This window comes from Natrix helvetica, assembly GCF_964273705.1.
Source record: "Natrix helvetica genome assembly, chromosome: 14".
Classification (NCBI taxonomy): domain Eukaryota; kingdom Metazoa; phylum Chordata; class Lepidosauria; order Squamata; family Natricidae; genus Natrix; species Natrix helvetica.
The window spans coordinates 8,880,443-8,892,860 of record NC_138564.1 but is presented as its reverse complement, the minus strand read 5'-3'; the positions used below and the strand labels follow the sequence as shown (position 1 = coordinate 8,892,860).

At 45.0% G+C, this 12,418-nt stretch overlaps 1 protein-coding gene across 4 annotated transcripts in view; it reads right to left on the bottom strand.

Annotated features, from left to right (window-relative positions):
• The window catches only part of DGCR2 (DiGeorge syndrome critical region gene 2), a 40,023-nt gene that overhangs the window by 14,139 nt on the left and 13,466 nt on the right, over nt 1-12,418 (bottom strand). For all 4 annotated transcript variants that reach the window (XR_014176470.1, XR_014176471.1, XM_081966574.1 and 1 more), the window contains exon 2: nt 3,049-3,171. Coding sequence is in view for 2 of the 4 variants with exons in the window: in XM_081966574.1 (XP_081822700.1) it covers nt 3,049-3,171 (123 nt within the window). In the remaining 2 variants the exon portion in view is untranslated. The remainder of the gene's footprint in view (nt 1-3,048; nt 3,172-12,418) is intronic.

The window sequence follows — 12,418 nt, the reverse complement described above, 5'->3', positions numbered from 1 at the left end:
CCAAAAATATGATCTTGTAAAATTTAGCTATGGGGCAGCCAGCTAAAACTAAGAGAACTGAAACATTGGAGAACCTCAATGATCAAAAACGAAACCACCTCTAAAGAATGAGGAATAGTGTTAAATGAAAGACCGCTAACTTGTACGATTACCAACCCCCCCCCCCAAATGGAAAGCGTCAAGTAAGGGGAATGTTTGGAAACTACCATGGGTTGTCTTATTTACACGCACCCTGCAAAACAAGAACAACTTCTCACTTCCACGATCAGTTGCAGAAAGGAGGAAATGGGAATTGTGTTACTAGCAATTCACGGAGGAGCTAACCAAAGTAGGAGTTAAATTTCTCAGAATAACAGGAGTTGGAAGGGTTGGTTTTAGGCCGAGTTTTAATTTTTATCAATTTGTACAGGGTTTAAGGTTTAATTTGATTTTAAGGGTATTTATTATGTATATGGTTTTTTAATGTGGTACCTGTACACCGCCCTGAGTCCCTTCGGGGAGAGGGGGCGGTCTAGAAATCAAATAAAATTGAAATTGAAAATTGAAATAGATTGGGAAGGAGGTGGGGGTTGGGGGGGTTGTCTCTTGGTGCTCTCTGAGCTTGGTTGTTTTCTTGAAGATGTTTCACAACCCAAACTAGGTAACATCATCAGTCTATTGTAGTCTACCACTGATAGTGTGACCTAGTTGGATAATGAAACGTCTGTAAGAAAACAACCAAACTCAGAGAGCACCAAGGACCTCACAGTCCTCTTCCTCTTCCTCCTCCTTCTCCTTCTCTTCCTCCTTCCCCTCAATCCCATTCCTTTCTAGCACTGATGATGTTACTTAGTTTGGCTCATGAAGCAACTGCAAGAAAAGAAGCACCAAGGATCCCACATTATCAACCCTGTGCTACAAAATATTCTTGAGTTTGAGTTTGAGTTTTATTAAATTTATATACCGGCCCCCTCTCCCCGCAGGGACTCTTCTTCATGAGTAACAACTACACGTGCTCCAAACTAGCACAGGTTCCAGAGGAAAACAAATTTAAGACCCATCGCTGGGTTCATGCTAGGAACAGACGAGAAAAAGAAATTCCCAAAGTGAGAATGCTTTGAGGTTGGGACATTCTCCTTGGAGGCTGAAACAATCCCTTCAAGTTGGTGCAGGTTCTCTCCATTAAACTGGAAGGCCTTCAAAGAGTCGGAAAACACCCCCAAGCTCAAAACCAAACTGTTTTCAATATCAAAATATTTCAGATTCCAAACATTTCTTTTTTTCTTTTTTCTTTTTGCACAGCCCTAGATCACATTTCATGTTGAGCAGTTATGATGTGGTTTACAGTCCTCTGTTGACCTAATGTTTTGGGCAAACTCAACCAACTCTGGTTTAGTTAAAACGGCCATGTTAAAAACTTATGGTCAGCAAAGATGGGTAGGTAGGTAGGTAGGTAGGTATGTAGGTATGTATGTATCTAGGTGTAGGTAGGTAGGTAGGTAGGTAGGTAGGAAGTAAGAAGGAAGGAAAAGAGAAAAAGGAGAAAAAGCAAAAGGGCTGAAGGGAAGGAGAAGGGAGGGAGAGAGGGAAAGGAGGGGGTAGGAAGGAAGGAAGGAAGGAAAACAGAGAAAGAAAAAGAAGGAAAAGGGCTGAAGGGAGGGAGAAAGTATGGAGAAAGGGAGAGAGGAAGGAAGGAAGGAAGGAAGGAAAAGAGAAAGGGGAAAAAGCAAAAGGGCCGAAGGGAGGGAGAAAGCAGGGAGGGAGGGAGGAAGGCAGAATAATAATGAGACAATTTTTCAGGAAGATCTGAAAAATATCCATCTTAAATGAAAGGATGTAGAGACTGCAGCTGCAGTCCGAGATCTGTTGTGTATGCTTGTATTTCAAAGTGCTTAGCGCAGGATGGAATAAGAATAAGAGGAGGAGGGGGGAGAGGAGGAGGAGGAGGAGGAGGAGGAGGAGGAGGAGGAGGAGGAGGAGGAGGAGGAGGAGGAGGAGGAGGTCGACTTTTAAATAACCCAGGGCAAGGAACAAAATGTCTCCCTGACAGCCACTTCTCTTTTCTTCTAAACAAGAAGCTGCAAGAGAGGGGAAAAAAATCTCTTCCTTAGCCGAATCGTTTCTTTGTGGGAGGTTACATAGAAGAGCTCCTGGACTGCAGGTGGGCGCAAAGCAGCTCCACATGACGTTGCCAAGCATATGCACCAAAGAGAACCCCATCGCTCCCAACCGCTTGGGAAAAAGCTTGAGAATCTCCACCACCACCCAGCCTAGCCATCCCCCAGCCTCGAGGCTCTTGGGTGTTCTTGGCTCGAACTGGCCAAGCGATTCATTTCTTCAAAGCAGCTGAGCTTTACTTCGTGTGACCCAGGCTCCAAGGGCTGCCTCTTGCATAAAGCCTGCCAGCAATGCCAAGCATGCAATCAAAGAGAGAGAGCACCCGTGAGAGGCCTCCTGATTTCAGGGGAGGAGATCAAAGATCTGGAAATCGCTGGGTTAGAGGCGCTGGGGAGGGGGACGGAAAGGAGATGTCGATCTAAGCACCCCGCGGGTTGGATCTAAACACTCCGCATGCTGGATCTGCACCCCCCTCCCCCGGCTTTGAGTTTGACACCCCTGGTATAAAGTCTCCTGCCTTACAATAATACAATAATACAATAGTAGAGTTGGAAGGGACCTTGGAGGTCTTCTAGTCCAACCCCCTGCCTAGGCAGGAAACCCTATACCGTTTCAGACAAATAGCTATCCAACATCTTCTTAAAGACTTCCAGTGTTGGGGCATTCACAACTTCTGGAGGCAAGCTGTTCCACTGATTAATTGTTCTCACTGTCAGGAAATTTCTCCTCAGTTCTAAGTTGCTTCTCTCCTTGATTAGTTTCCACCCATTGCTTCTTGTTCTGCCCTCAGGTGCTTTGGAGAATAGTTTGACTCCCTCTTCTTTGTGGCAACCTCTGAGATATTGGAATAATGCTATCATGTCTTGTGCTAGGAGGTCGGGCTAGAAGACCTCCAAGGCCGCTCCCAGCCCTATGCTTTACATTGTGTTCTTTGGGGAGGCGGGCACTTACTTGGGCAGCCAACTTCATCGCTTTCATCCTCACAGGTGGGCCACCCATCGCACTGCCACTTGGAAGGGATGCACTGGACCGAACCACTGCGGCAAGTGAATTGCCCGGGGATGCAACGCAGTTCTGCAAAAGACAAAGAGAAGGTTGCTCAAGCTTCCGAACCCAAGAATGCCACCCGCGAGGAAAACCCCTCTTGACCTGGGACACCCAAATTTAAACCCCTTTTCGTGGTTGGGATGAGCGGTGAGAAAGAAACGTCAAATGTTGGCATTCCGGGAGGGGGTTTTGATTAGGTTTTTTTCCTCTCCCTATCTCCACCCGCGGGGCAGTGGCAAATGAGAGGTGGCTCTTCTGAACCCCGTTAAAAAGTAAGGATCAAGGAAAGTTGTAACTGACTTTGGCTGCAAAAATTGATCGGCGCTAAAGCAAGCAAACGCATGGAGGGTGTCACTTACTGCACACCAAATAGCAATAGCCCTTAGACTTATATACCGCTTCACAGTGTTTTTACAGCCCTCTCTAAGCAGTTTACAGAGTCAGCCTTTTGCCCCCAACAATCTGGCTCCTCGTTTCATCCCCCTCAGAAGGATGGAAGGCTGAGCCCACCTTGATCCTGGTGAGATTTGAACTGCAGGCAGTGGGCAAAGTTTGCCTGCAATACTGCATTCTAACCACTGTTCTGGATGGATGGATGGATGGATGGATGGATGGAAGGAAGGAAGGAAGGAAGGAAGGAAGGAAGGAAGGAAGGAAGGAAGGAAGGAAGGAAGGAAGGAATAGCAATAGCACTTAGACTTATATAATGCTTCACAGTCTTTTCACAGCCCTAAACAGTTTACAGAGCCAGCCTTTTGCCCCTAACAACTATTTGGGTCCTCGTTTTACCCACCTCGGAAGGACGGAAGGTTGAGTCAACCTTGAGCCTGGTGAGATTCGAACTGCCAAATTGCAGGCAACCGGCAGGCGGCAGCAGCAGCTTGCAGTACTGCACTCTAACCACTGCCCCACCACAGCTCTGCAGGAAACCTGCTTGATAGCTACTATTAACCTTGCCAGCTAAATAGTTTGAAATAGATCTATACTAAAAGGGTAAAGGTTCCCCTCGCACATATGCGCTGGTCGTTCCCGACTCTAGGGGGGTGGTGCTCATCTCCGTTTCAAAGCCGAAGAGCCAGCGCTGTCCAAAGACGTCTCCGTGGTCATGTGGCCGGCATGACTCAACGCCAAAGGCGCACGAAACACTGTTACCTTCCCACCAAAGGTGGTTCCTATTTTTCTACTTGCATTTTTTACGTGCTTTCGAACTGCTAGGTTGGCAGAAGCCGGGACAAGTCACGGGAGCTCACTCCGTTACGCGGCGCTAGGGATTCGAACCGCCAAACTGCCGACCTTTCTGATCGACAAGCTCAGCGTCTTCGCCACTGAGCCACCGCCTCCCAAGGATCTATATCAGTCTCCCTTTATTTCTTTGTCGGTAAAATATAAATTTAACCCAAGCAGAAAGCTAGCTCAAGTCAACTGGAAGGAATTTTAAAAAAAATAGACCTACCCTGTTTAACACGATTACTCAAAAGGAACACAAAGGTTGTGTATCGCGACAGCTAAGAACTTAGACTATGGGAAGAGATGATTCCCTGGGTTATACCACAATCAAAACAGCGCCTATAGGCGCATTGGTGTGTTCCTCGCTTTCTAAAAAAAATCATTACATTGCACCGCGATATCATCTCGCACGGTGCAAGGTCAAAATAATCACATTGTCCACAGTGGTACCAAAAAAGATCCAGTTATTCCCTTAAATGTCACAGGGGACCAATGGCAGGAAGGCTGAGTCTTATGACACAGGTAAACATGGCTCCTTTTCAGAGCTTAAGGTCATTCAATCCACAGCATCTTCTTTGGGGGTAATTACAAAAATTATTTTTTTAATTCTTATCGTCTTCATATTAAAACAAAACGAAACCTGCGGTGTGAATTGATCAAGAGAGCCTGAAATTGCCACCCTGCCTTCTCAAGTGCTTTGTGGTTGAGGACTTGGGTGACACCTCAATTACTACATTATCCTGGCCTGCTAATGGGTTAATGGGCCACTACACAGATTGCTTTGTTTTGGGTAACGTGTCAACACTATGAGGTGGTTCAAATTCCTCTTTTGATGCTCACTAGGTTTCCTGTCCTTTGTGACTGCAGGGAAAAAAAATATTATTTTAATGCTTCATTTAAAAACAAATAAAGGGGAAGTTGGCATTTTCCTAACCGAAATGCTAGCATCGTTACTTATTCCCAACAAGGCCCTTGGGTCCCATAAAGATCCTATCAGGGTGTAGACAACTTCCTGGAGGGAAATGCCACCACTGGGGATTGGATGCTTTCTAAGATATGCCCGGGTCGTCCTTTTTTATGAATAGATGGGTCACCCAAAGCCGCACCCCCAGACGTTCTTTGGTGGGGCTGTCGCAGAGAGGAGGGGGTCAAGCTATTTTCCAAAGGACCTGAGGGCCAAGCAAGGAACAATGGATGGAAACTGAACAAGGAGAGATTCAATCTGGAAATAAGGAGGAATTTTCTGGCAGTGAGAACCATCAACCAATGGAACAGAAGTTGCCTTCAGAAGTTGTGGGAGCTTCATCACTGGAGGCTTCCAAGAAGAGATTGGACTGCCATTTTCATAAGTGGTGTAGGGTCTCCTGCTTGAGCAGGGGGGTTGGACTAGATGACCTACACGGTCCCTTCCAACTCTGTTAATCTGAATCTATCTAAGATGATCAAAGGCCTGGAGGCTCAAATATGCAGTCAACGGTTGCAGGAACTGGGCATGGCTAGTCTAGTGAAGAGGAGGACCAGGGGAGACATGATAGCAGTGTTCCAATATCTAGAGGGAGATACCACTCAATGTTACCCAGTTCATTTCCACCTCAAAAAAAAAAAGCGAGCTCCAGACTGTATCTATTGGTGTGGCCCACCAGCAGCCAGCGGAGTTGGACCGTGAGGAGGTTGGGGAGAAACAGGGGCCAGTCCTGGAGTCTGGACACCTGGAATTCCTCAGTCAGCATGTTGGTTGTAAGAATTCTGGAGGTTGAAGTCCACTCATTTTAAATTTGATCAGGTGGAGAAATACTAGCCTAGAGAATGAAAGATGTTAACTGGATGACCTTGGATGAGTCCCTCTCTCTCAGCCAGAAGGGGAAGGAGAAAGAAGAAAGGAGGAAGGAGGAAGGAGGAAGGAGGAAGGAGGAAGGAGGAAGGAGGAAGGAAGGAAGGAAGGAAGGAAGGAAGGAAGAAGAAGAAGAAGAAGAAGAAGAAGAAGAAGAAGAAGAAGAAGAAGAAGAAGAAGAAGAAGAAGAAGAAGAAGAAGAAGAATCAAGGTACGTACTTGTTGCGGCCTGCCAGCAGATTCGGACAGTGAGGAGGTTGGGGAGGAAGATGGTCCAGTCCTGGAGTCTGGGGAAGGCTCGGATGAGGGCTCTGTGTCGGACGCAGAGAGGGGGCCAGGGCCGTATGCCAATTATCAGCTGCCTTCAGAGTCAGAGATCAGTGGGGCAGATGAACAGCTGGAGCCTGTTCCCAGTGTGCGCATGCACAGAGTTGCCAGACGAAGGGAACAGCTAAGGAACAAGAGTTGACTTGGGAGTAAGGCCACAGGTGGACAATGAATGGCCCCTCCCAGAGGAAATAAAAGAGGAGCAAAAGGGGAGTGGAGTTTGCAGGAAACAATTAGTTCATTCCTAAACTCTTGCCAAGTATTGCAGCATCTGAAAGATCTTGGCCTGGCCACTCTCCAAGCCTGATAAAGGTCGATAATTGTGAACTATCCTGAAAGACTTTGAGAGAGGAAAAACGTTGCTGGAGAGGAATTCACTGTAAATGAAATAAAAGGGGCTTATCGGGACAAGGACTGGGGAAGCCTAAGTCAGAATAGCTATAAACATCCTAAATTAGAATTGCCTATTACATTCGGCTTTCTTTCGATCCCGTTATCAAATCTACCAGAATGTAAGACTCTCTCTAAAAAGAAGAATAGATATCAGGTGTTTTACCTGGTCCAGATACAGATAATATCAAGGGTAATATTACCGGATAAAGCCGACATTGTTGTGTTTCTTTCTCCCTGTTTATTTTTCCATTCTTTAAGACCCCCGTGACTGACCTCAAGCAATGCAAATCCCTAAGAGGTGAGCATTCAAAATAGACATTTTTCCAAAATGCTTAAGTAACGGTGATAAAAGCCTGGGATTTGAAGACAAACCACCCTACAACCTGGTTAGATGTTTATCTCTTGAAAGGTAAACACCCATCGCCCTTAAACCTGAGCGTATAAGAAGGGAGTTTGATTCCCAATTCAGGCTCAGCCAAAATATGAAAACAAAAGCTTGTAGGATTTTGCAAATCCTGGTTCATTGATTACATGTATGTCTTAAATTAATTCATGATTGCATCTGTTCAATCTATTTATGCTTTTAATTGAATTTATATGCTGCCCATCTCTCCGTGGAAAAGACTCTGGGCGGCTTACAATCTGATCGTAGAATACAAAAACAACTGAAGTGATAAGAATTAAATAGAGACATAACTTTTGTCAACAATTGCAGCTTTGCCTATAAGCCAGGCCTCAATTCATTCAAAATAGCCCACATCTACAAAGCAAAGAGATTTATTTTACATAGCTGGTATTTATAGACTAAGCGTTTGTCTGACAGGTAGCTATTGAGAGGGACTTTCATCCCCCTACTCCCATGCCCATCATCCCTGCTGTCTCCCTTCCCCCCCCCCCCCCATGCGTTCCTTTTTCCCGCCCTGCTTACAATCCTTTGCCCCAAATCCATCAGGCGCTTCCCCATTGGTCCACTGGAGGGCGGACATCACAACTGGCGTTCCAGAGGAAGCTGCGAAGGAACTGACATCACAAACAATTGCCGCTCTAGGACGTTGCATTCGCTCTCCTTAACGGGCCAGGCTTTCCAGAGTTATGCTGGAACACACACAGACATAGACACACACACCAGGGGTGTCTTACACCCCTCCCCCCCAGTATTTGTTTCCAGAGGGTAAGTCCTCTGTGTACCAAGTTTGGTGGAAATTGCTCGAGGCGCTCCAGAGTTATGCTGGAGCATACATACATACATATATAATAAAATGTAATAATTAATAATAAAATAATAAGAAAGATAAAGAAGATTATTCTGCCTTGTCCGTTGCACATCTTGAGTACTGCAAAAATACTCAGCAACTGAATTATGACCTCTACAAATAGTTGGAACCGTATACAGGTAGTCCTCGACTTACCATCGCAATAAAGCCCAAAATTTCAGCTGCTAAGCAAGACGGTTGATAAGTGAGTTCCGCACCATTTTGACTGCGAACGGATATTGCCTAATGGATCACCTAATAAGTCACTGGTTTTGTACTAAAACCTTGACTCGATAATTATGAATTACCGTATTTTTCGCCCTATAAGACGCACTTTTTTACTCCAAAAAAGAGGGTGAAAATCTGGGTGCGTCTTATACGCCGAATGTAGCAACCTGGGTCATCTAAAAATGGGGCAGGCATAAAATTGTTCTTAAACTGCTGTTAACTTTATACAGTTGATATAAAATATTTTACTACAGTATTTGGTTCAGAATCTTTTTTTTTCTAGATTTTCCTCCTTTAAAATTGGGTGTGTCTTATATTCCGGAGCGTCTTATAGGGCGAAAAATATACGGTAATTAGGACATCGCTAGGAAATTTGACAGCTACCTGCTTACGTTTACTTCATTTGAACGTCTGGAATATTACAGGATGAATTTTCATGCTTTTTCCCCCAGGGCCCTTCCTGTTTGTGATTTATTTCAACCTTGTACAGATACCATCTCGGTCAATCGGTCTGCTTCCACGGCCGTCCCCCATATTTGTGTCCTTCGGGCCACAGAAGAAAAGAAAAAGGAAAGACTAGAGTTGAACACCAGACAACGTCCTACCGTCCAATATTTCAGGAACGAAATCACAGATGCTTTTACAGATAATTATGCTGAAGGAAACACCCAAATCTCCACCCATCGTCATTTGGGGTTGCCTCATTTATTTCGTGCAATTTCAGCGGCCATGGGGAAAACCCTCACACCGATGCAACGAGTGGGAGCGCCCCGCGTCCTTCTGAATAAACGATGATGAAGCTTGTCCTTCAACGCCACATTAGCAGTTCAAAAGATCTTGGCAGCTAACGTGTGTCCTTCACACCGATGACTGGATAACGACGCATCTAACAACGGCCCTGTTTTTTCCATGCAGAAATGTTTAGAAAAGTAGAGAGGAAACTGAACACAAAGAATGGAATTAAAAGGCTGCACCACAGTTTGTTACAGGACTGTTCAAAGCTACAAAGGCCCTGGGGGGAAAAGTGACTTACGGCCGTTTTTCACGCTTATGACTGTTGCGGCATCCCCGTGGTCACGTGATTTTGCATTAGCACGCGTGATAACTGACTCGCATTTATGACGGTTGCAGCGTCCCCCTGGTAGTCATGGGATCCCCTTTTGTGACCCCCTGACAAGCAAAGTCAATGGGGGAACCCGGATTCACTTAACAACCAGGTGAGTAATTTAACAACGGCAGTGATTGACATGACACAGGGGAAGAAGACAAAAATCGTACAATGGGGCAAAAAAATCGCTTAACAAATTTCTCACTTAGAACAGAGAATAGCAGAGTTGGAAGGGACCTTGGAGGTCCTCTAGTCCAACCCCTTGCCTAGGCAGGAAACCCTACACCACTTCAGACGAAGGGCTATCCAACATCTTCTTAAAAACTTGCTTATTTCGAGGGTCAAAAGAAAATAAGACCCTGTCTTATTTTTCGGGGAAACACAATAGATCATAGCTTAAAATTACCAAGGTTGAGAAATACAAATTTAGTGGGGTGAACCAGGCCTGTACTGCCACATTAGATCATAGCTTAAAGTTACTAAGGTTGAGAAACATGGCTTTAGAGGGGTGAATTAGGCCTGTATTGCCACATTACCCTGTTTCTCCAAAAATAAAACCTCCCCGGATAATAAGCCCAAATGGGCTTTTTAACGCATGTTCTAAAATAAGCCCTCCCTGAAAATATTCCAACACAGGAGCAGCCATGAGGTGGCCACGCTCGCCGCCTCCTGAACCTCAAAGATAATAAGACTTCCCTGAAAATAAGGCCAAGCGCTTATTTCTGGGGTCAAAAGAGAATAAGACCTTGTCTTATTTTGGGGGAAACACGGTAGATCATAGGTTAATGTTACCAAGGTTGGGAAATGCGGCTTTAGAGGGGTGAACCAGGCCTATAGCACCACATTAGATCATAGCTTAAGGTTCCCATGGTTGAGAAACATCTTCCTGATGATACACAGGTCAACGGGTACGATTCTGAAACAGGATTTGTTTCAACAAGGCAACCTGAGCCAACCTCTGGGGTCCCATCCAGCATTTGCAATTTTACTTTTTATCCCAAACGCAAGCGCCAGTAATATCAACACAAAGAAGCTAAATAGATGTGTCCCTTTGGCGGAGCATCAGGACATTTTTAACTAGCGAATAAATCTACAATTCTTCACGGCTTCCCCCATTTGGTCACTGAAGGCTCGGTACATTTAAACAAGGGATCTTTTCACCCGTTGACGGAATGTGTGTGCGTGTGTGTTTTCTCCAAGCGTCCTAAAATGCCAGTTACAAAAATCTCTTCCCCATCCGGTCTTCACCCAAACACCCCAAACTCACAGACTGTCCCAGTTCAAATAAAACTCCTGGTTACGCAATGCAGGGAACACCCAACCGCCCTCAAAACAATCAACGTTAGTTTTCCCTCCGTGTAAAGTCTTGGCAGCGCAAGTCTTCTTTTTTACTTCTTCTTCCTCCTCTTCTCCAAACCGCTGACACAAACTCACAAAACCGGTAGCTTGGAAAATCGCTGCCACATGATAGACAGCAAGAAGGGGAGGAGGGAAATCTCGAATAAGATGAAAATGCAAAGAAGCATTCGTTTTTGTTTTTATTTGTTTTATTTTTATTTTTTTGAGAAATGGGCTCTCTCTCTCTCTCTCTGAAAGTTCAATTGATGGCATTGCATCTTTGCAAAGCAGCATCCTGAAGACGGGAGGAATCAGAGCACAGAAAGTGTGATCCTATGGGGAATACTTAATTTCTGGATTTAAAGTAAAACAACCGTACAGATACCGTGTTTCCCCAAAAATAAGACCAATATTATTCTTCACTCCAAAGATGTATTAAGGCTTATTTTCTGGTTAGGTCTTATTTTGGGGGAAATACGGTACTCATTGCATCCGTCTGGCTGATGATCTTAACTGGGTCTTATTTTGGGGGGTAAGGCTTATATTACGAGGATCCTGAATAATCATGCTAGGGCTTATTTTCTGGTTGGCTCTTATTTTGGGGGAAACAGGTTAGTTCTCGACTTATAACAGTTGGTTTATTGGTGGGGGAGGGGAGGACTTTTCACACTTACAACGGTTGCAACCATCCCCAAGATGGTGTGATCCAAATTCGAACACTTGACAAAGAACTCATACTTCTGGCAGCTGCAGTCTCCTGTGGTGGTAGGATCGCCTTTGGAGACCTTCTGGCAAAGCCAAATCAGTAGGGGAGCCACTTAACAACCGAGTCACAAATTTAACAGCTATTGTGATTCCCTGAACAACTGGGACAAGACAGTTTGGCAACAGTCACTTAACAAAGGTCTCGCTTACAGGTATCAGGAAAGGGAAAGGAGAGGAGGAAGGAAGGAAGGAAGGAAGGAAGGAAGGAAGGAAGGAAGGAAGGAAGGAAGGAAGGAGAGAAGGAAGGGAGAGTGAAAAGGAAAGAAACAATAGGGTGGTGATAATACAAAATAGGCGTATGGGATGGTAAGCGAAGCAACCCAGAATGTATATTTTAACCTTTTATATCAGGGCTGTCCAAACTTGTGAACTTTAAAGACTTGTGGACTTCAACTCCCAGAATTCCCCAGCTGGCTGGCTGGGGAATTCTGGGAGTTGAAGTCCACAAGTCTTTAAAGTTCACAAGTTTGGACAGCCCTATTTTACATGGAAAAACAATTACGTAAAAGTGATAAAAGATAAATAAGAACAATAACCGTGTGAATGTATACCTGTAACTATATAGAAGAGAATAAAAACAAAAACCGTTCTTTAAAAACAAAGGTCTCGCTTAGCAACGGAAACGTTGGGCTCATCGGGGGTCGTACGTCGAGGCCAACCTGTATTTAGTTTACTCCCGGGCACAACCAGGTTTACTCCGCCCTCCAACAACTACTCAAATAAAGTTCTGTGTGTCCCAATTTAAGGGCACCGACCGGCTTCGCGAGAGTAGGGAAACTGGTTAATTGGAAAGGCAAGGTTGCC